We start from the raw sequence: 20,477 nt of genomic DNA on the forward strand, positions 1-20,477 counted from the left end.
GTTTTAATAGCTGGCCTCTGCCCAAAGACATGGCACGCTGCCTTGTGAGTACGTGTATGCAAGAGCAAGCAAACAGCTACAACCATCTTCTGGGTTAAAACCTCAATCCTAACAATAAGAAGTCTGTCAGCTCATAACACAACTAAGTGCCGTACGCTCTGCAAACCAGCGTCATCATGAATGCAGCTTAGTAAGTGGAAAACTAATCAGCTGGTGCCTGTAGCTTTGCCTACATAGCAGTAGTTGTCTGCTCCATAGTGCTGGGATCAACACAGCGTTTTTTGGCCATGTAAGAGGAAAACAGAAGGAGTTCTGCAGCAAAATCCAAGCGAGGTCAGTGCGGGGTGATCCCTGGCAGACACTTATAGTAACAAAAGCAATACAGCTCCAATGACCCCAGCTCTTATTTCAGGGCACTGCTGTAATGTTTATGGTAAATAAAATCCAGAGCTGCTCATTTATAGGTGAGGTGCTTTAAAACAGAACAACAGCGACAACAAAAAGCCCTCAATGACTTGGAGAAGCCACATTGCAAAGCTTACGGCAGAGAAATCGCTTGTGTTGAGCAGAATAGTGTGTAATAATAACGATATCAGTGTGTTTATAACGATATCAGTGCGTTTATCAGCAGCTAACTGATAACACCCGCACAGTGATGCTTTATGCTCCCCTCTCACAGGGGGCTCTGCCACCATTATGGCCCCTCAGCTGTGGCACACACACCCCCAACACCCGTTGGGGCCTGTTGGATCCAATCAGCCCCGGGTGGCAGCCCGTGTATAAACCCCAGCCTTCCTCTTCCTCCTCCTCCTCCCCCCGCCATGTTTCCCCTCCTCGCCCCCCATCTCCAAGGGCAGCCCCCGCTGTCCCTACACCCCCCCAACCCCCATCTCCCGTTACGGCGCGGTGCATGCTGGGAGTTGTAGTGCCGCTGTTTGCCCGCACAACGCCGCCATATGCGGACGGGACTTCCAATCCCATCGTGCCTCACGCCGCCCACTCAGCGCGTTGCGTGCTGGGAGATGTAGTCAAACTCAAGCGCTCCACACTGCGCACAGGCGCACAGCGGACTGCATGTCCCAGAGTGCACCGCGCACAGTGCGAGCCGGGCCGAGTCCCCGCAGCAAGGCTAGACCCGTCGCTCTCCCCCCTCACACACACCGCGCCGCCCGGTTACCGATATCGATGGCGAATCGTTTGGCGTTCTCCAGGTTGCGGAAGATCTCGTCAGGAGGGAGGGTGATGCTCTTATCCAAACTGCCGTGCCCGCCGCCGCTCCCTCTGCCGCCCCGCTCCGCCATTTTGATCGCTAAGCCCCGCTCCTGGCGCGGCCTCATCGGTATGCAAATGTATGCGCATAGATTTGCATGTTAACGAGGCGGGAGCTGTGCGCGTGCGCGGAGTAACGGTCGGTCTGGCGCCTCTTTTTACCTCAGCGATGAGGGGCGGGATGGCGTCGAGGCGCTGCGGGGCCCGATGGCTGCATTGAGGGCATGGATGCTGTTACATCCATGTGTCGGATCCATACAGCCAAAGCCTGTGGCTTCATGGCTCTGTGTGGTGGCCCTGCTGGTTTCTGCTGAGCAGCTGCACGTTCACACCCCCATGTTCAGCCCGTTTGGTGGCTCACAAGGGCCATTGAACACAGTGCCGTAGCAAACTGCATCTGTTAGGCACACGGACTGTGTCTCTGAGGTGAGTGTGGCATCTCCCTTTGCCCCTGCTGTGATTTCCCTTAACAAACGTGGTTCTGAGCTTCCAGGCCACTTCCAGAGTGGGGAGGCCTCTGGTTTTGCCTCATATTGAGAGCTCTGTTTGTTAATGTGGAGCTTTGTGTTGGGGTCTGGGTTGATGTGGAGCAGTGACGGCTGCTCCCAGCTCTGTGTGGTTTTGTGACCAAAATCTGCCTATTTAGCTCACAAACCAGAGGTGAACCAGGAACTGCAGGGAAATCACACATACAAATGACTCAATACATGCAGCAAGTTATTCTTAATTAACTCAATTTTATTTATTTTTGTTCTGATGGAAGTTTTGTGCGACCCCTGAATTCAGGCTGGGTTCTGACACAAGTTATGCTCATCTAACATTATAACATCCTCCAAGGACAGCACTGAGTTTACATTCTCCCCAGTGGGGGTAACCGAACAGCAAATATAATTTATACAACTGCCTTTCATAAAAGACTGATAAATATCTCATGTAAAATCGACAACACGGCCGTAACTTTCATTCCTATAAGGATATTAGAAGTTGCTGTCACCTTTATAAAAGGCACACGTATCCTGAACCTCACAAACAGCACCGTGATGTGAGCAAGACATCGGGAGGAATTTCCTCTACACAGTTGGAGTTATGGTACAGCCCTTTTACGGAGCAATCTCAATACAGTCTACAAATATCATAGAACCTAATGGCAGCCGGATTGTCATGTATGTGCTCAGCCCAGCCCCAGCTGCAGCCTGTGGGGGGGTCCTGAGCAAACACTGACCTGAACATCTCAGCACATACAGCTTGCTCAATGGATGGACCCATGCAACCTCACTGAGGTTAAGAACAGTCGGCGTTCAGCTCTGAACGACTCGGTCCTCCTTAACAGGAGGGTTACGTCCCGCATTCCTTCGGAATCACTTTCTTTCCACATAGTGGGAACATTTCGGTCCTTCTGGAAGAAGGGAAGCAGGCATCCACATGCAGTAATGCTCTGCACCCACATGCAGTGATGCTCTGCACCCACATGCAGTAATGCTCTGCACCCACATGCAGTGATGCTCTGCACCCACATGCAGTAATGCTCTGCACCCACATGCAGTAATGCAATGCTCTGCGGAAGGAAAACACTTTTTCCTACTGGTGAGAGGAGTAGGGGGACTCTTGTAGCAAGTCGTGGTCTCCTCTGGAATGTGCATTAGTGTCCAGGTGAGTGTGCTCTTGGCCTACCAAGGCCTCCAGAGGTTGCAGGAGGGCTTTGCTGGTGTTTGTTTTGCACAGGGCTGGTGGGTGGAAGTGGGTGCAGGAGAAGCAGAGTCCTTGGGCATTGCTTGTGACCTCTGGAAATGGCAGATCAGCTTCAGCTGGGTTTCTGTGTTTGCTGAATGGAGAGAGAGGAATTGCAGAGCTTCTTTGAGGCACCAGGCGTACCCTTCACAGTAATCCTGCTGCAGGCTTTTGGCAGAGGCTGCAAAAGCTGAAAGAGGAGATGAGGAAAGAAGCGTTAGACAGGGGGACTCACACAAGTGTTGTGGCAGAAAGCAAAGGCAGCAAGGAGTCAGGGCTCAGGGCGTGCGCTCACCTCGGCTGTATTTCAGGTAGCTGACAGTCATCTCCAGGACATCGGCTTTCTCCAGCTTGGAGTTGGGTTGGTGTCTCTGGAACTCCTTCTCCAGCAGCACCTTCAGCTGCTCGATGCTGCTGTTAATCCTATCGCGGCGCAGTTTCTCTACAATGGGTTTTCTGAGCTGGAACACAAAGCAGTAGGACAGTTAGCAACAAGGTTTTCCCCTTCCGTCTCTCTATCATCCGCTGCTAAAGAGGCTCAGCCCTTCTCAGCTATGTGCCCTTGCAGTCGGTGTGGATACTTACTCTGTTCTTCTCTTTGGGTGTCAGGATTTCCAGGGAGAGAGCGCTGGGTGCCATTACTGAGAGCTGCTGTCAGTACAAAGCTGGCTGCTTTGCCAGTGGGGAAAGCAGTGGAGAGTTGCTCTATTTATACACAGGAGCTGCATACAAATGTATGGGTCCAAAGCTACTTTGAGTTTCCCACAGTCGATAGCCAATCCATGTGTGCCCCGGGACAATAGGGACAGCATCTATTACAGCATGGTAAATTGACTGTGAATTGCCTGGGGATAATACCCTGCTCCCAAAGGAGCAGGTGGACCAAGGAGTGTGTGACACAATAGGGCCTGGCATGAGGGAGCTGGGCTAAGAACGTGGGAAAGCGTTTGCCATCATTATAATCCAACTTCTGCCTGATGTTGGGAACGTCGACATCTCAATGTGCTGCCTTTTCCCAGGCTGTGCTGAAATTAAGCACAGAAGACTGATCCCAGGAAGAGATAATGCTGCGTCCCCATGACCGAGAGAGAGGTTGAAAAGGGAAAGACGCGGAATTGGAGGGAGTAAAGCCTTTCATTGACATTAAACCGTGCTTAGATGAATACAGTACCAGGTAATTTTTAGACAACTACTGACTGAAATCAAGGGAGGAACCCGTGAAACAACTTGCTCTAAGCTGTTAGCTTGAAATATTTTCCTTCCCTCTGTTTAAATGTGTCAGGTCCCTCTGCAAGGTATATTAAGAGCTCTTCCTTGCTTTGTTTGGGTAATCTGGGCTCTCCTATGGCAGCCCGTGGCATGTCATGATTACGAGGCCTTTCCCAAATGTGTCCTATTTGATTTCACGGCACTTTGCAAATGCCTCCCTGTTCCCTTGGTTCTGAGCCTCTAAGCAAAGCCCCTCTCTTCTCCCCTCGGCTTTCTCAGTATTTTGCCTTGTGCATTACAGGGCAGGTAAGGAAGCAGAAGGGAGCAGGCAGGATCTGCAGCTAATGCCGCCTTTCTGAGATGTTTTCCATGCAGCTGCAGATTCTGGGCCTGCTGCCCCAGCTCCATCCAATACGGAGCTGGCTGGGCTGTTGTGCCCTTGCAAATGCAAGGTCAGAGGCTGGCTCTGAGAACAGGGAGCAAAGCCAGGCTGGCACTGTTAGTGCTGGAGTACGAATTTCTCACTACAGCAGTGTTTGTGGAAGCCCTCTCTGTTTCCTCTGCCAATCTTCCAAAACTGACGAGGAAACCTTTCATTTCCTGTGCCAGCTGCACATTTTCCTGTGTCAGCCTGCTGCCCTGCCCTCAGCATCACCATCAGCAGGACCACAACCTGTTGTCATTGCTGGTAGTTGGCAAAATCCTATTGGAGATCGATTCCCAGCACTATTTTGTCAGCCTGTGGCTGGTGCTGTTTCTTGCCCCCGGGGCAATCCCTGCTGATGCCTTTGCTCCATTCTGGATGTGCAGTTCAGCTCTGTGCCCCCTCGGGATGGCTGTGGCCTGTGGGAAGGCCCAGCAGCAAAGGGCTCAGTGAGGTGGGAGGGAAGGTGTGACCCAGTTTTCAGTTCTGGAGATATGAAGTGAGTGGTTTTAAATAATGCCATCCCATCACCAGCATCCCACGGCTCCCAAGGGCTAAACCAGCTCGCGCTGATTAAAGCATTATCCGTTCCTCGGCGCGGGCAGATGGTGCAGCAGGCGTTGGCTTTCTGCTCGGGACCCACCGAGGCACACTTCTTTTGTTGGCAGTTTAACACTGTGAATGGGGCAATGTGGGAACTCCTTGGAATCGCGGGCTCACACCATCCGATGTGAATGGTGAACCAGGCAAGCTGCCTTGCAGCCTGCACAAAGCAACAGCCCCCCTCACCTTCAGCCCCAGCTTCCCTCCCCCAGCAGGGCAGCAGGTCTGCACCACCCAACCCTGGTAGCTCATAAGGAATCAAAGAGAAACAAGTCTCTTTTCCCCCCTAAAGTTTGTATTGATTATTAAGACCTGGAGACTTGCTGGCAACAAGATACTTCCCCACGTGAATGTCAGGTGAAGGAACTCCCTGGAGTGTCCCTGCTCTGCATCCCATGTGGCATGTGCTGTCGGGAAATGCTTTGCTAAGGGAGGAGCTCCTGTGCTGGAGGCAGATGGGTTGCTCTGTACTAAATTCTCTGTAACAGTCTGCTCAGCTCAGCTCCTGCTCTGTCCCACTGACACCTGTTGGTGGGCCAGGCCCTCATCCCCTCAGTGCCAGGTATCTGTGCCTCTGTTGTATGGAGCCAGGAGGAAAGCTGGCAGTGGGGCATAGAGCATCTTTATTTTAGGCCGTTTCCTATATCCACATCAGCCTGTCTCAGAAATGCTTTTGATGGTGTTTTTAAAGAAATAATTATATATATATTTTTTCTATGCCTTCCATAAATGGTTTAAAATCTTTCTGACAACCCCTCTCAAGACACCTATTTAGTGTCAAAGAGCATAACATTCCCAAGTTTTAAAAGGGCTCACATAATACTGATCGATCAATGTGCTCCTTGGGAAAATAGTGCTCCAGATGGCCTATCAGGACAGGAATTGCTGCTCACCACAATGCGGAGCCAAAAAGCGTCACTAATGCGGGCTGTTGTGAGGCACGCTTCCTTTGTGGTCCCTTTGAATGTCATAAATGGGGAAGAAAGTGTGGGAAACTCTGAGAAACTCAGGCCCACACTCTGAGGTTAATAGGGGCTTTGTCAGGAGGGTATTCCTGGGCTGTGGGATCAGCATAATAAACAACATCTTCCCCAGGGGCGGGAATGTGTTGGGGCAAGGGAGCATAACCCCAGGGGACAGAGGAGCAATAAGAAGCTTTACATTCAATTATTATAAGTGATAATAATTAATAAATTGTAAACATAACCTTTGCTTTGCTGGGAAGGGTGAAAGCGGAGGTCTGGATTTTTGCTCACCAGTAATTGGGGAGGTGAAGCCAGGAACACAGCTCAGTGCAGGCAGAGGGTGGAAGCTGCCCCAGCCCCTGGCTGCTTGCTGCCTTAATTGGGTGTGGTTTAAAAATACACAGGCGTGGATGAACAGCTTGAGTTTCGTTGGGATGCAGAGGCTTGTGCTAATTGACAAAGGCAGGTTGAGCACAGCAAGGTGGTGACTTTTCACCATCACTAAGCAACCAGTAAAGCTAAGAATATCTCTGAATTATTGCATATCTCGTTAGGAAAAACAGATCTGTCTCAGCACTGCTATCAGCCCTAGTGAATTGCAGAACCGTACCAGAAACCCATCTTGTACTTCACTGGCAGGTGGATGAACAGCTCTCACCTGGCTCGTGTGTTCTGTGTGTGACCCAAAGGGGCCATGCAGCCATAATGAGGTACAGCTAAATGCTGTGAGGTGCTGGGCTGGCAAAGGGTCCATGGCAGGTCAGGTACAGTTTGGTTTTATCAGCTTGGACAACCTGAGTTTGACCCTTGTGCTCTGTGCCCAGGGTTGGCAGGGCTGGAGCCCAGGCTGCACGTGGGCCCTGTGCTTCTGCAAATCCCGCTTAGCTTGGGGCGCCCAGCTGGTGCAAGGCGTGTAGGCAGCATCTTGTAAATCTCCTGTAAGAGGATATGGCAGATTTGTGTGCTGAATTGAGCTGGGGTGAGGAAAACATGGGAGGACCATGTAAAGGAGAGGCAGCAGAGAAAGCGTCTCTTCTGCAGGAGGGTGGGAGCACTCTGAAGCCTGGGGGTGTTTTCAGCTCCCGAGGCACAAACCCCATTCCTGGTGTGTTTTGGACCCCTACGTAGGTGTCAGGGAAAGAGAAGTAAAGATAATGGGGACACGATTTAGGAGAGGAAATACTATTTTAATCTTCGATTGCTATTGAATTAACTGTCCCTTTAGCCATTGTTTTGTGTGTTACTACCTGTTAAGTTAAGAAAGCAGGGAACTGAGCTCAGATTGGTGAGCAAATTAATGAGGAATGAGGGAAGATAAACTGGTTGTGAGATAAGTGATTTGCTGAGATGGCCTGGAATGAAGGGCTCCGAAATGGCATCTCTGTTAACTTCCCCACTGCAGGGCTCTGCCTGCAACATTGAGTCCCAGAGCATTATCCATTTTAATCATTTTAAACCAAAGGATTATGGACTGAAACCATTTTTATTGTATTGTACAGCAAAGACACCAAAGTTGAGCATCGCACAGGATGAATACATCACAACTTTATAAAAGCTTCTTAAGCTCTTAAGCATGTTCAGCGTAATGCTTTGTACAGTACTGATTGCCTCCCTTCCTCCCCCCCCCCCCCAAGATATATTACAGGCATTTCCTTTACAAAAGGCATCGATTTTCCCTCCTCAGAGAGCAGCACATATTGGATATAAAGAGATTTTTCCCTACTCTATCTGTTATCATAATAACTCTATCTGTTATCATAATAACGTAAGAAATTGTGCTATGAATAGCATCGGAACTTCAGAAGCATCAGCGAATCTGAATAACATCTTTCACTCAGGAGAGCTCAATGCTGGCCTTATGATACAAAGTACATTCTCAGAAGTGCTCCTTCTTTAGGAAGGTCGGGACATTGTCTGCAGACAATGCAGCACTTGAACCGGTGACCCAGGGAGTTCATAGAGAGATTTCCACTGCCAGCCCCGGGCTTAGCAGCCAGGAGGTGGGGTGGAAGCGAAGGGCTTTAGCTCCAGGTTGCTGCGGAGCTCAGCCCCCTCCTCGGCTTGGAGCCACCCGCAAGAGCAGCAAATCTGCTGCAAGATACACACGCAGTCCTTCAGTGTGAAGGGAAACTACTAAGAGAGCTTCATTTCTCATAACAGAAAAACAAAGCCTTCCCCCTCCCACCTTTGGAAAGCAATGTTTCCTACTTTGCAGAGGGATTATTAAATCACAAGTCCCTCTATTTTTTCTTTTGAGCAAAAGATTGGAATAAAGCAAAGTTCATCAGCAGGTCTACCAGGGTCTCCAGATGGTATGGGCTACTGCTGCAGTTTTCTGGGCAGTTTTCTGCATAGTTTCCTGCGCAGTTTTCTGGGCAGGCTGCTTTCTGACAAACACACAGGGTGAGCGAGGTGCACTGCGCGTGGCAGGACAGTGCAGGACATCTGTGCCCATCTGAGCTTTGCAGAAGTGCTTGATGAGCTGGGCCTGAGTTTCCTTCCTGGGTTCGTAGTAGGATAGAAAATGCATCGCTTCCTTTAAGCACCGCAGGTATCCGCTATTGAAGTCCTGCTCTGGGTTCTTGTGAATGAATGCTAGAAAAAGAAAAGCGAACAGTGAGTTAAGATTGTTTATCAGGCATGGAGCAGTGGCAACTTATGCTTGAAGCTTCTTTCAGGAGCCTGAGCCTTGACTGGGGGGGGGCAGCCGAGGGATCTCTGGGACAGCAAAGGCCCATTGAAGCATGTGATGTGATGGTGCTGTGGGCTCACCTGGCTCCTGCAGCTGGCTCTGCTGCTTCAGGTAGCTGACGGCCACCTCCAGGACATCGGCTTTCTCCAGCTTGGAGTTGGGTTGGTGTCTCTGGAACTCCTTCTCCAGGAGCAGCTTCAGCTGCTCAATGCTGCTGTTAATCCGGTCACGGCGCATTTTCTCCACCACCGGCTTCCTGAGCTGTAAAATAAACGCAGCACTTATTAGAGATTTTCTGGGGCCTGACCTACTTTGCCTTCTGACCCATTCTCTGGTACACACAAAGTTCAAGGACACTTTATTTTGTGGGGAGAGATTTGCCATGCTGCCTACCTGTTACCCACTCATATTCATTTTATATTGCATCCCATTTGTATTCCCCAAGACTGACTGGGATGAGATTCTCTCATCTTTTCCCATGTAATGCTTGTTTGTCGGAGGCAGCGCTTTGCACGGAGCACAATCCTGACCAATGTGATCCTGTCAAATGCTTTACTTACTTTATTCTTCTCTTTTGGCAGCAGTTTCTCATCCATGTGGATCATGAGGGTGTTACTGGGAGCCATTCCAGGTGCTGTCAGCCCTGGGTGCAGCCTGTCCACGTGGGCTGCTGTGCTGAGCATGAGGCTGTGCTCTGGCAGTGTCTGACCACCTCTATTTATACACCGAAGCCTTTAGCAGATATGTGAGTCTGGAGGTTGCTGGTGTTTCCCACAGCCATTCAGCCAATCCAGGCACGCAGCTGAACAATAGGGGAAGCATCCATCAGTGCACGGTGCATTGATCCCAAATGCCCTGGAGAGAATAACCTTCTGCCCACACTGACTGGTGGAGTGTGCAGCTTGGCTTTGCTGGGCTGCCCAGGGATCTGGGAAAACACTGACCCTCCAGCTGGTTGTCTGCGCTTAGTAGCGTTCCTGAGTCCCTGCATGTGCCAGTCACATCTGTGGCGTGGAGAAGGCACGCTTCAGGGGGAAGGTAGGAAAGGAAGGCGGGGAATCTGTTAGGGTGCAAATCAACAGCACCAGGGACATCTTGTTACTCTTTCTGAAGAGCACACTTCCCAGCCAGCCTCCTAGCTGCACTTTGCCAGGACATGTGTGCATGTTTGTGCTTGTCCGTGCAGTCATTGCACTTTTTCTGCTGCAGTAGTGAGTGAACTGATGTGTTATCAGGGTGAAACAAAAGAGTTTGTTGGCCTGGCGTGTCTAAATGCTGTGCAGAGTCTGAAGTCAGGTGTAGGATGGTGGATAACTGAATAAAGAGAGAATGGAAATCTAGTGGAAATTGTAACCTCTGTTTGCATCTTCCCCATTAACACACAGGGACCATAACCCTGTTGGGACAGCGTTGCACAGCTTTCATTACAGGCATGTGCCTCCTTGCAGAACTGGCCAGCAGCCTGCAGATTCTTTCAAGCATGACGGTTGGGATGAGCTAAAGAGCAGCACCAGGTGCAATCCCAAAGCCCCAGGCTTGAGCAGGTAGTGGCACGTTGTCCAAGGGACTGAGTAGCCAAGGCCAATCTCCAGTTCTGCTCACCTGAGATTTGCAGCATGACATCTTCTCATCCCACCTAGAAGCATCCCCTGCACCATGGCAAGCTGGACCTGCCATGAGAGCTCAACCAGCACACTGCTGCCCTTCTGTGTTCTTTACCATACCAGCCCCACTCAGTTTTCTCATCTGGAAGATGAGAATAGTGCTGCTTGCTCTTATGTGCACGAAACATTTCTCTAAAAAATAAGCAAATGTTGTTTTGTGGCAAAGGTAAGAAAATGAATGATTCTTTGTGGACTCTTTAGATCAACTCTGATTTTGTCTGATTGCAGTGTGTATTGAGGCAGCACTGAAAACCATCAAGAATTGCTGGAGCAATGTTGTGCTGTGTCCCGTTGCCTGAGGCCTGGCCTGCAGGGGCAGAGGTGTGCTCATCTCCCAGTGTGCTGCTTGTGCATGGAGTTTGCCTGAGGATCTAGAAGTGGAAACAGTGGAGGGAAGCGTGTGTGAGGTAAGACTGCCAAGGACAAATTCTTGATGGAAATCCTTAAGTGAAGCCCAAGTTTAACAAGAAATTGACAGGAAGGAGGGAAGTGTCGCTGAAATAGCCAGCTTCATGGTGTTCATTGTATGGGCCTGAATGGGCTTAGCTCTTTGTTAAGAGCAGATGTTGTCTTCAGAGCCCTTTATTCCTGTGTTGTGGGAAAGCCAGGAGACAAGTCATCTCATGAACACTTTGAACTGGTCAAAAGATTATGGTGCGAGATAAGATACAGCTCAGAGACCATGCCATAGCTTTTGCCAGCTGTCATAAGATGTTGCCCTTTATTCTGTAGTTTTTGAATGGACTTCCTCCAAAACCTGGTGTCCCGTGTTCTCCCTCCTAGCACGTGAGCACTGGTGTCAGGCCTTGAAGTTAGGAGCTGACAGGTAGGCATGTACCAAGCTGGTTAAATTTAAGAGACTCTTCAGCGTCAAAGAACATCTTTTTCCTGACTCCTGAGAAGCAGGCCTGACCTTTATTGCTGTCTTATAACTGATAGCCAGATGGTCTTTTGGGAGTTGGATTCTTTCCCTTTAAATCATTCAGGTTCAAGCACCATCACTAATGTTGTGAGTAGTTGCAAGGCACACTTCTATTGTCCCTACAAGAAATGTTATCAATAGGGGAAAAGTATGGGAAACGCAGAGAAATTCAAACCCACACAGCCTGTTGCTAATAACTCCTTTGTGAAGCCTGTGCTTCTGTCAGAGCACTATGAACTCACACGGCTTTTTCACTGAGTGAGGCTGAAAAGCACGTTTTGCCGCGCAGGCAGCGGTTACTCAGGAATCCATTTTCACTCGAGAAAGGGACAACGTGGCACAGAGGGGCAGGGATGCTGGTTCACACTCAGGGGTGGCTGGAGGAGCTCAGCTGCAGCCCTGGCTGGTTGGTCTGCTATGCTGTGCTTTCCTGGCAGAAGAGGCATTGCTTGGGAATCCTGACAAACTCCTGTGAGAGCAAAGTGGAGAAGGAACACTTCTGGGGACAGAACTATGCGGGCAGGAGAGTGCAGGGCACAGGTTTGCTCCGCAGGGTGCTGTGTTTGAGAGGAACCCCAGCGTGGCATTATCACGCCTTCTTTAAACATCACAGCCCTGGCAAAAAAATGTCATTAATTACTGTAAAATGCACTCTTTGCATGTTTAACCTCTTGAATTAGTTTTTCTTTAGATTCTGAATACTTAATGTACTGTTATTCCCAGGTGTATAAATGGACTTTTATCATTAAGAAACATGAGACAACTTGATCTGCATTTTCAGGGTTGTTAGAGGCAAAAGCAATTTATGTAGCTGCTTGTGTGGCTGGCCCTGAAGTAGCCATACACCCAATGACATAGTCTTTCTACAATGAGTATTAAAAATAATTAAAAATTAAGGAGAATTTATTATTTTTCTGCCCAGCTGAAATTCCCACAAGTCACCTCTCAGCATATTCAAGAGCGCACAACAGGGATTTATTATTTCCTGGTATATTGACTCTGAAAGGTCTGGGGATTACAGCTGCTTTGCACATGAATAGCTGGAGTGTGTTGTACAAAAGGCATGGTCTGTGGGATAATGGGGTTGGATGTGGGAAAGCGCTGACCCTGGGGGAGAGCAGGCTGGTGCCTGATGGCAGGAATCAATTATGTCTCAAAGGAACACATTGCCCTGGGAGCAGGCTTCGCGGGAGCCACCATGTTATGTGTTTACCACCCTCCTTCAGCAACCCATACAAAACAGCCACAGAAAATATCCTGGCCTTCTGTTTTTACCAGGGGACTCAGCTACACCTTGCTCTGTAATTACTCTGTTAGTGGTCTGTTGGTTGTCATCTCAGGAACGAAACAGTTCCTATCTCAGGCAGAGTGCTGAGAACAGCACTAAGCTCAGACATGCTGCCAGGTTTGAGACTAAAGCATCCCAAACTCTGCTGAGTGAATTCAGTGCACTTTCCAGAGCCCTTAGGAACACCTGGAGCCCAACAGTCACCTGCTCAGCTCCAGCCAAGGGAAGGGAGCAGCAGAGACTGGCAGAGGGACACATGCAGGAACTAACTGCATGTTACCTGAACATAAGGTAGAGCTGGTTGCCCTCACCATCATGTCACAGAACTGGATTTGTTCACTACAGCAATATGGATCCTTCTGCGTTTCTAAGCCCTGGTTTCATCCAGCACAGCTGCCTCAAACCTGAAATTCTCTTATAAACTCTCCTCATCTTACAGAGAGTTGATGTAATTCAGGGCACAGTGTATCCTCTACTGAGGAGCCTCAGTCCCAGAATAGCTGTAACTGCTGGGAAGCAGCTGGATGAACTGGGTGGTGCTGACAGGCAGCTCTGCTCTATGACTGGGGGCAGCTGCAGTTTAACACTGAGATTTTGGTGGGTCCCAGGGAGCACGAATAAACAAATTAATTCTTGATTTACTTTCCAGAGAGATAAATCCATTTCCATTGATCTGATAATTAAGTTTATTTCCCGATAGAGCATTTGAGTGCATTTTCCTTTTCGTCTATTTTGTTGGTTTGAGCAAATTGTACTGAATCACATTGGCCAAAGCCACTACTGAACTTGGGTGCAAAGGAGAACTTTTGCATCTGCTTAGCTTAGGAGGGGCACTGCTCCAATGTGGTACATGCAGGTAATCCCTATTCTCCCATAAGCTGAGGTGCTGGCAGCTGTTCAGGGATAATAAAGCCAATGAAAACAGGAGTGAGTTCTGAGCATCTTTGCAAAACAGGAGTCTAAAATGGACCACTAGGCTGCAACTTGTAGGCTATCTGAAACACTGACATTTTAGTTTCTCCTTTCTGTCTCATTTTCTGCCTTTGTAAAGATCTTTGCTAATAATACATTCTTATATTGCAGAGGAGGTTGCTGAGAATTCATTAGTTGGTATTTGTAAAGCACTTTGAAAATGCAAAGCCAGTGCATTATTCTTGGTCTTGTGGATGCTTTCCATGTTATTAAAAACAGGATTTCAGAAAGGCTTATAGGGGATCAAAACAGCATCCCAAACTTGAAAGGAAGCACGACTGTTAAACCATCAACTGTCGCCTCCCCCTCCAGCCAGATGTTAAGCCCTAAAGAACTGAAGTGGCACAAGGAATTACTTTCCCAAGTTCCCCCAGCTGGGCTGACAGGCCTTGATCAATGGTTTTCTCCACCGTGAGTGCTATGCAGATGGTCTACCCAGAGCAAGGTTTCTGTGAAGTACAAAAGGAAGTCAAACACCATTTCTAATTCAGCTTGTAGCATGGCACACTTCCTTTATCCTCTGCCTGAATGCACTGAATAGGAGAGCAGTGTGGGAAACTGGAAGGGACTCCAAACTCACACAGTCTGAGTGGCTGTAAGACACTCCTGTCCTCAGACCACATCTGCCTGTGACAGACGGGAAAAAGAGTGACAGAACGAAAAATCAGATTATAAAAACCTGCTTGAAGGGGAAAATTAGGTCTGAGTAAAAGGAAGAAAGTGAAGAATGCCATGCAGAGAAACAGAAATTGTGACAGCCCTGAACAGGGGACTGCCAAACAGCAGAGTGAGGAAGGGCTGGGAGGAAATGGCTGAAGAAGGAGCTGCAGGAGCAGAACCTTGCTCTTCCACCAGTAAGGCCAAAGGGAACTGTCCCTCTGAAGGCAGCAGAAGTGGTTTCAGTTCACACTAAGACTTCTGGCTTGTGCTTGATAAAAAAACGTTTGCCACTATGATTGAAAAAGTAAGTAGAGCACATTGCCTGTACTGATACAGCAGGGCACTGCTCCCTGGTTCTAGGACTGATATTTGATATAGAACTCAAATTCTGCTGATTGGAATTTGGATGAATTCCTCTGCAGGTGGAGGGATAACTGCACAAAGCGATGAGAAAGAAGCTTTGGAGGTACAGAGCCTACAGGTTGAATGCTGCAGTCTGCTTTGCTCCTTGTGGAGGCCAGACCTCCTTTTGGCTTTAGTGTGGACCCAAATAGTTCCAAAATCTGGACCTGTTCTATTTTTTAACCTTAGTATGATTTTTAGGACAAGACACTCGGTGGGTTTTCCTAAAATTTGCTATCTTTCCTGTTCTCTGAGCCATTGCTCCCAAGCATTATAGCATTCTCAATGACTTTCTAACATACTGCCATGGAAGTTTGCGTACCTCGGAGTTTCCCACACCATTTCTTAACTATATTCATTCCTGTCACAAAGGAAGTGTGCCTGACTACAAACCGCATTAGCAACGGTGCTTGCCTCTGCATTGTGTTCAGTGGGAAACCCTGCTCCCAAAAGGCCATCTGGGCTGCACGTATCAGGAGAGAAGCAATGGGGGCATCAAGACTTGGGAAAGCAGCAGCATCCTTAAGTCTTCCTACAGAGCTAACATCTGGCAGAGGTTCTGGGGCGTTACTCATGCCGTATTTCAAACATCCACATCCAGTATCTTGGGATCCTAGTAAGTTCTCTGTCCAATATTGTGTATGCTTGGAATTACAGTAAAAGGTGTATAATAGAGAATTCACGATCCTTAGTGTAAAATCCACTGGCTCTGTTAGCATTATTCTAGGGATGGTGATAATTATTACTGCTTTCTTATTCTCTTTTCACTTGAGCCATGTGTTGCAGCAGTGAGGCATGCAGTACAGCAATAATGCACAGGTTCCTGAGAACCTGAGTTTCAAAGTTCTGTGCTGGGGTTAGTTACAGAGAAGGCGTCTGACACTGAACACCTGTGTAAGCTAAAACTGGAGAGTTTGTTTGAGCAACTTGAACTGCGAGAGGAAATGATGACTCTTATGGCTGTTTCCTAGTGAGTTAATCTGGGAAACTGAAGCTGTTTCTAGCAAAATTGCTAGCGGACCCTATTGGTCACAGCATTGCCACGTTTATTCCTCATGCACTTGTTAATGAGCTAAAAAACCTCCTTGGTACTCAGGAGTTTCTCTTTCAGAGGATCTCCCCAAGAGGGATGCACAGAGCGAAAGATTGGTTTCAGAGGTGGCATTACATGAGCTCAGAGATAATCCACAAGCTTTGAGGAGAACATGTGAAATGGTGTCACAAAAACTTTCCCACAACTTGACATAAAAGACTCAGAGCCCAACAGCTGCTGCTCTGTACGCAAAGAAGGGAGCCTATTCACCAACAGTACAATGGGGATGGAACAGCAGATCCTGGAAGAGGTCATTTAAGCCTTACCTGGGCAAACAAATACATGAGCTGCAGGGTCGGAGAGAAGTGTAGATGTGTATATGCATTCACATTAAAATACATGCACGATCACATATCTGTGTGTATCAGTATATAGATGAACACATAAGCTGTATTAATGTAGGCACGGTATTTATGTAGTACCCTTGTTGATTCAGTAAGAGATCCCCAGACATAATCCCTAGCATTACTTTACAGTAGTTTATCTGACAATTCACATTCCCATATTGGTGCTTGCAGAGGGATACACTGAAGCTCGCATAAAGGAGAGCTGAACTGCTGTGATGGCAGTGCACACCTGGAGCAAACTGGGGGCTCAGATGTACAGCTCAGATGTGTGGTTCATGGCCTGCTCTGCCCTTCTGCTGCCCTTCTCTGTGCAGGTCTTGGGTGGGAATGCAGAAAGCACTGCTGCCATTCCCTGTGGCTGTTTGTGTGTGGCTGGAGCTCATAAATAAAGCATCTATTTATAGGATGCAAGTAGCAGCACCTTTAACTCTTTTTGAACAGAGACTTTGCAGTGCAAAATAATGAGGAATCAGAATCTTCTAATAACTTTATGGGCTACGTGAATTTATTCTGCACTCCTTTGTGCGTAGATTAAATGAAAGCAGCATATGAGACTGAGCTGATCCCCAAACTCAGCTATTTCTCCTCTTGGGTTTACGTTATAGATATTTGAACATAGAGTGCTTGTGACAGGGCTTGAGAGCGTTCCAAAGAGGTATGTAAGATGTCAAGGAAAGAGAACAATTACCAAAATAGAAACTTTTCTGGCTGTGTGTATTTACATTTAAAGGTATTTCTTTGCAGTGAGGCAAACTGAAAAAGCTGTTTCCTGTTTCACTTGCGCAGAACTGTTGTACCCCTGGCTCACTGTGAGAGCAAGGCAAACGGCCTTACAGAACTTCTGCTCTTTATCTCAGGAAGCCAGAAGCTGCTCGTGTGTGCGCTCTATCAGCGCGCGCTCAGCGTGTGCCGCCTGCATCCCCGGGAGGAGCGCGGCCGCACACAGCCTGCACGGGGGGCTCGTTGCCCTCCACGGCCGCTGGCAGCCTCCTTCCTGTGCACCCGTGGCTGCCGGCCTGTGCTGGGAATGCCATTGATCTCCGGCATTAGTCAGCAGCCTTTGCCCATTGAAGGCCAGCTCTTTCCCAGCTTCTGACACGTAATTCTGATCCCATACCACGCACTCCCCACCTGCTCATCTGGAGGAAGGTCATTATCCCCAGGCTATTCACTGGCACTGGAGCATGCAAGAATAGATGCTTCTGCTATTGTGCTGCCTATCTCTCTGATTGGCCATAGAGTGTGGGAAACTCCACCAAGCCGCAGACCCACAGACTCTCAGGAAGGCTGCACAGTATAAATACTGGGCCGAGGCAGCTTCCAGCAACACATTTCGCCTGGACTTCCACTCCAAGACAGTCCTCCCTTCTCAGGACAGATGGCTCCCAGCGTTGTTTTCATGGAGCCCGACAACCTGCTGACATCAAAGGAGAAAAACAAAGTAAGTCCAGACACAGCAAGGCAGCTTGGAGCCATGCTCATGGCTGTTCTCATAGCAGTTTCCAAAAGCTGAGAAACTGGTCCACATTGTGTAGGAACAGTGTGAAATGGCAGAGAGGAGATCTAATAGTGAGTCTCTTTCCCTTTGCTTTTTACAGCTCAGGAAGCCGGTGGTGGAGAAAATGCGCCGTGACCGGATTAACAGCAGCATTGAGCAACTGAAGGTGCTGCTGGAGAAGGAGTTCCAGAGACACCAACCCAACTCCAAGCTGGAGAAAGCCGACATCCTGGAGATGACTGTCAGCTACCTGAAGCAGCAGAGCCAGCTGCAAATGAAGAGTGAGTATCAAGTTTACTTCAGCCTCTAGTTTACTACAAATCTGTGACAGTTTTGTGAATCTCTTGCCTTGAACAACTGCTCTAAACTACATTTTTTCCCCCTCTCTCTTTCTTCCCTTTTCTAGCTTCAGGATTCCATAAAAGCTCTCAGTTTGACTTCAGAGAGGGCTATTCTCGGTGTTTGCAAGAAGCTTTTCATTTCCTCTCTCTTCACAAAGTCCGAACTGAAACACAGAGCAAGCTCCTAAGTCACTTCCAGAAGAGCCAATCAGCTGCTCCAGAGGTTTTCTTTCCCCCCAGCAAGCCCAGCACCCTGAAGCAAGCATCACCAAAAGACGCCGGTACTCTCTGGAGGCCCTGGTAGTCAGGGAAGCTCTCACTTAGTGAACATTTGCTTTATAGAGTCCAGAGGAAGAATCTGACTGCATCTGATAGTCCAGCTCTGATCCTCTCTTCTGTAGGGTGCATTATTTCCCCGTATATTTTATTTATGTGTGAAAAGAATGGCGTGCTTTTGGCTTTTGTGGGATCCTTTGGCAAAAGCTCAGGCATTCTGTTGTGTGGTTTTGAAGCTGTGTAGGTACTGGTGATACAGCACACAGTGTGTTGCCCTGTTTGGGGGCAAATGTCTTCCAAATGAAGGAAGGTATTTTTGTAGAAGTTACATTTGTGATGGGCAAGAATTGCAGTAGGAGAATTTTGCTACCATGGCATGTAAGAGCCATTGGCTTTGCTCTGGTTTGACTGGTAACTTGTTTGTTCAGTCATTCTGGAGGATAAACGTGCATCTTCAGTTCATGCACACTTAATTCACTTCCATTTTCTCCCATCGACTCATAACTTGTCCCGTGTCAAAGGCGGTGTTTGCTTTGTCCTGGGTTTTTCTTCTTTGATAGTCCTAGTACATAAGGTGTGATGGATGAACTGAAGCTAGGAAACTATGTGGAATATTTCTACTATTTTGCTGCTTTTTTCGATTTAGAAAAATAATGTGTTACTGCTTTATGTTAAAGAAAAGAGTAGGTAAAATGCTCAATTTGTCAATGTTATATATTATGGGTGTAAGTTATGCTTTTTCTAGCATCTTCATTATAATGATGATTGTTTGTCTGTATTATGTGGTGTAATTCATGGTGGATAGTGTTTCTCCCATTCCTGGGACAGCCCTATGGCTTACGTGCATACTGTGTATGCGTCTCTGTGTTTGGAGAGAGAAATAAAATGCATTTGTGTGCAGCTTTTTTCTGGGTCCTCTGTGCTCTGTGGGATATAGAATGTATATATATATATATAGAATGTATATATGTAGCCACTTGGGTCCCTGGGAAGCACTCACATGTCAGTCTTCCAAAGAAGCGAAGTTAAAGGAGCTCCTGTTCATGTCTACTCTGTATATTCACATGACTGCCTTAACCCTATGAGGTAAGCACTTGTTACTTATATGTTCTCTCAGCTGAATCAAATAGAGCTCCTCCTTCAGCTCTACCCCTCCCAAAACCTCACCTGAGTGGTCAACCCTTAAACTTGTTCATCTGGTCCCTCTGCTCTGTGGGACTCTGTGTTTGTTTCATCACATGTCAGCCAGTGCTAGAAAGCCTTTTCCAGCTTCCAATTTCTGTGTATCACACTGTAATTGTATGCGAATAAGGAAAGCTTTGAACTGAACTTGTACCCTATTGGGCATAAAGCATTCCCAGCACTACACGTAAAGCTACAGAGAACCTGTCCTGCCAGCAGCATTGTAGCTACAGTGAGCATGTATGCGGTGTACTTGGAGTCTGAAAGCGCTTGCAGATGTGCAATGTCTCTTTTGGTCTGTTGGAGCTGGAGCCTCATTTGCCACCAGGTGGCAGCATGGGAGAAGGGAAAACTTCACTTCCCAATTCTGGTAAACACAGGATTGGAATTTTTCTAGGTGTGCAACAAAGCTGAACACCTTTGTGAACAGATTTTTTTCCATTAGGATGATGTATTTTCTGCAAAGTTTCTGTCCAGTTATGTATATTTGTCCACTAGCTTAGCTTTGCTTGAGATGCATGGTGGGGGTAAGGGGGCTGCAGAGGACAGAAACAATCATATTGCACGTGGCTTAGCCTGGAAACAGCTACAAATGATAAAAGTAATGCTGGTTGTGAGAGGCTGACAGGTTCTGGAGTGAATAAACCCCATTTCAGTAGTGAAAGCTCTGGGACATTGGGCATTTCATTAAAAAATACTATAGCTCTTGTTTTTAGAACAGTTTTGTTCTTAGCAATAAAATACATTAAAATACATTACTTCTCTGTGCAGGTGGAGGCAAAGATGGTCACAGTCAGGGCTTCCCAGGTGACTGTTCATTTGAAAACAGCTGAAAAGTCATCACAGCTCTCCATCTACTGATGAAAGCATGAAAACTCAGGTAGGAGCATGTGTGCCTTGCTCAGGAGCTCTTTTTAGTTCACACTCTCTTGCTTATGTTGT

The 20,477-nt window shown here is 47.8% G+C and overlaps 4 protein-coding genes across 11 annotated transcripts in view; 1 reads left to right on the plus strand and 3 right to left on the minus strand.

The window, feature by feature from the left end:
• The window catches only part of PANK4 (pantothenate kinase 4 (inactive)), an 18,322-nt gene extending 16,906 nt beyond the window's left edge, over positions 1 to 1,416 (minus strand). For all 5 annotated transcript variants that reach the window (XR_014931864.1, XR_014931863.1, XR_014931865.1 and 2 more), the window contains exon 1: positions 1,178 to 1,416. Coding sequence is in view for 1 of the 5 variants with exons in the window: in XM_015882538.3 (XP_015738024.1) it covers positions 1,178 to 1,337 (160 nt within the window). In the remaining 4 variants the exon portion in view is untranslated. The remainder of the gene's footprint in view (positions 1 to 1,177) is intronic.
• On the plus strand, positions 1,200 to 19,258 carry LOC107323479 (transcription factor HES-5-like). Of its 4 annotated transcripts, XM_085509195.1 has the most exons (5): positions 1,563 to 1,695; positions 4,017 to 4,171; positions 10,783 to 10,961; positions 17,837 to 18,017; positions 18,143 to 19,258. In XM_085509195.1, the coding sequence occupies exons 4-5, from the start codon at positions 17,861 to 17,863 to the stop codon at positions 18,379 to 18,381; spliced, it is 396 nt and encodes a 131-aa protein (XP_085365321.1). In that variant the 5' UTR covers positions 1,563 to 1,695; positions 4,017 to 4,171; positions 10,783 to 10,961; positions 17,837 to 17,860; the 3' UTR covers positions 18,382 to 19,258. The 4 variants fall into 4 exon arrangements, with proteins under 4 accessions (XP_085365322.1, XP_085365320.1, XP_085365321.1 ...); XM_085509196.1 differs by lacking the exons at positions 1,563 to 1,695; positions 4,017 to 4,171 and adding an exon at positions 1,200 to 1,339; XM_085509194.1 differs by lacking the exon at positions 4,017 to 4,171 and having other exon boundaries at positions 1,554 to 1,695.
• HES5 (hes family bHLH transcription factor 5) lies at positions 1,987 to 3,676 on the minus strand. The gene is made up of 3 exons (XM_032448829.2): positions 3,583 to 3,676; positions 3,293 to 3,458; positions 1,987 to 3,187 (listed from the first exon to the last, which is right to left on the minus strand). The coding sequence occupies exons 1-3, from the start codon at positions 3,634 to 3,636 to the stop codon at positions 2,937 to 2,939; spliced, it is 471 nt and encodes a 156-aa protein (XP_032304720.2). The 5' UTR covers positions 3,637 to 3,676; the 3' UTR covers positions 1,987 to 2,936.
• LOC146759901 (transcription factor HES-5-like) lies at positions 7,663 to 9,581 on the minus strand. The gene is made up of 3 exons (XM_085509189.1): positions 9,451 to 9,581; positions 8,971 to 9,151; positions 7,663 to 8,793 (listed from the first exon to the last, which is right to left on the minus strand). Exons 1-3 carry the CDS (start codon positions 9,571 to 9,573, stop codon positions 8,492 to 8,494), a joined length of 606 nt encoding a protein of 201 aa, XP_085365315.1. The 5' UTR covers positions 9,574 to 9,581; the 3' UTR covers positions 7,663 to 8,491.
• Positions 19,259 to 20,477: the final 1,219 nt, after the last annotated feature.

This window comes from Coturnix japonica, chromosome 9 (assembly GCF_054131305.1).
Source record: "Coturnix japonica strain WE chromosome 9, WE-NBRP24, whole genome shotgun sequence".
In the NCBI taxonomy this organism is placed as follows: Eukaryota; Metazoa; Chordata; class Aves; order Galliformes; family Phasianidae; genus Coturnix; species Coturnix japonica.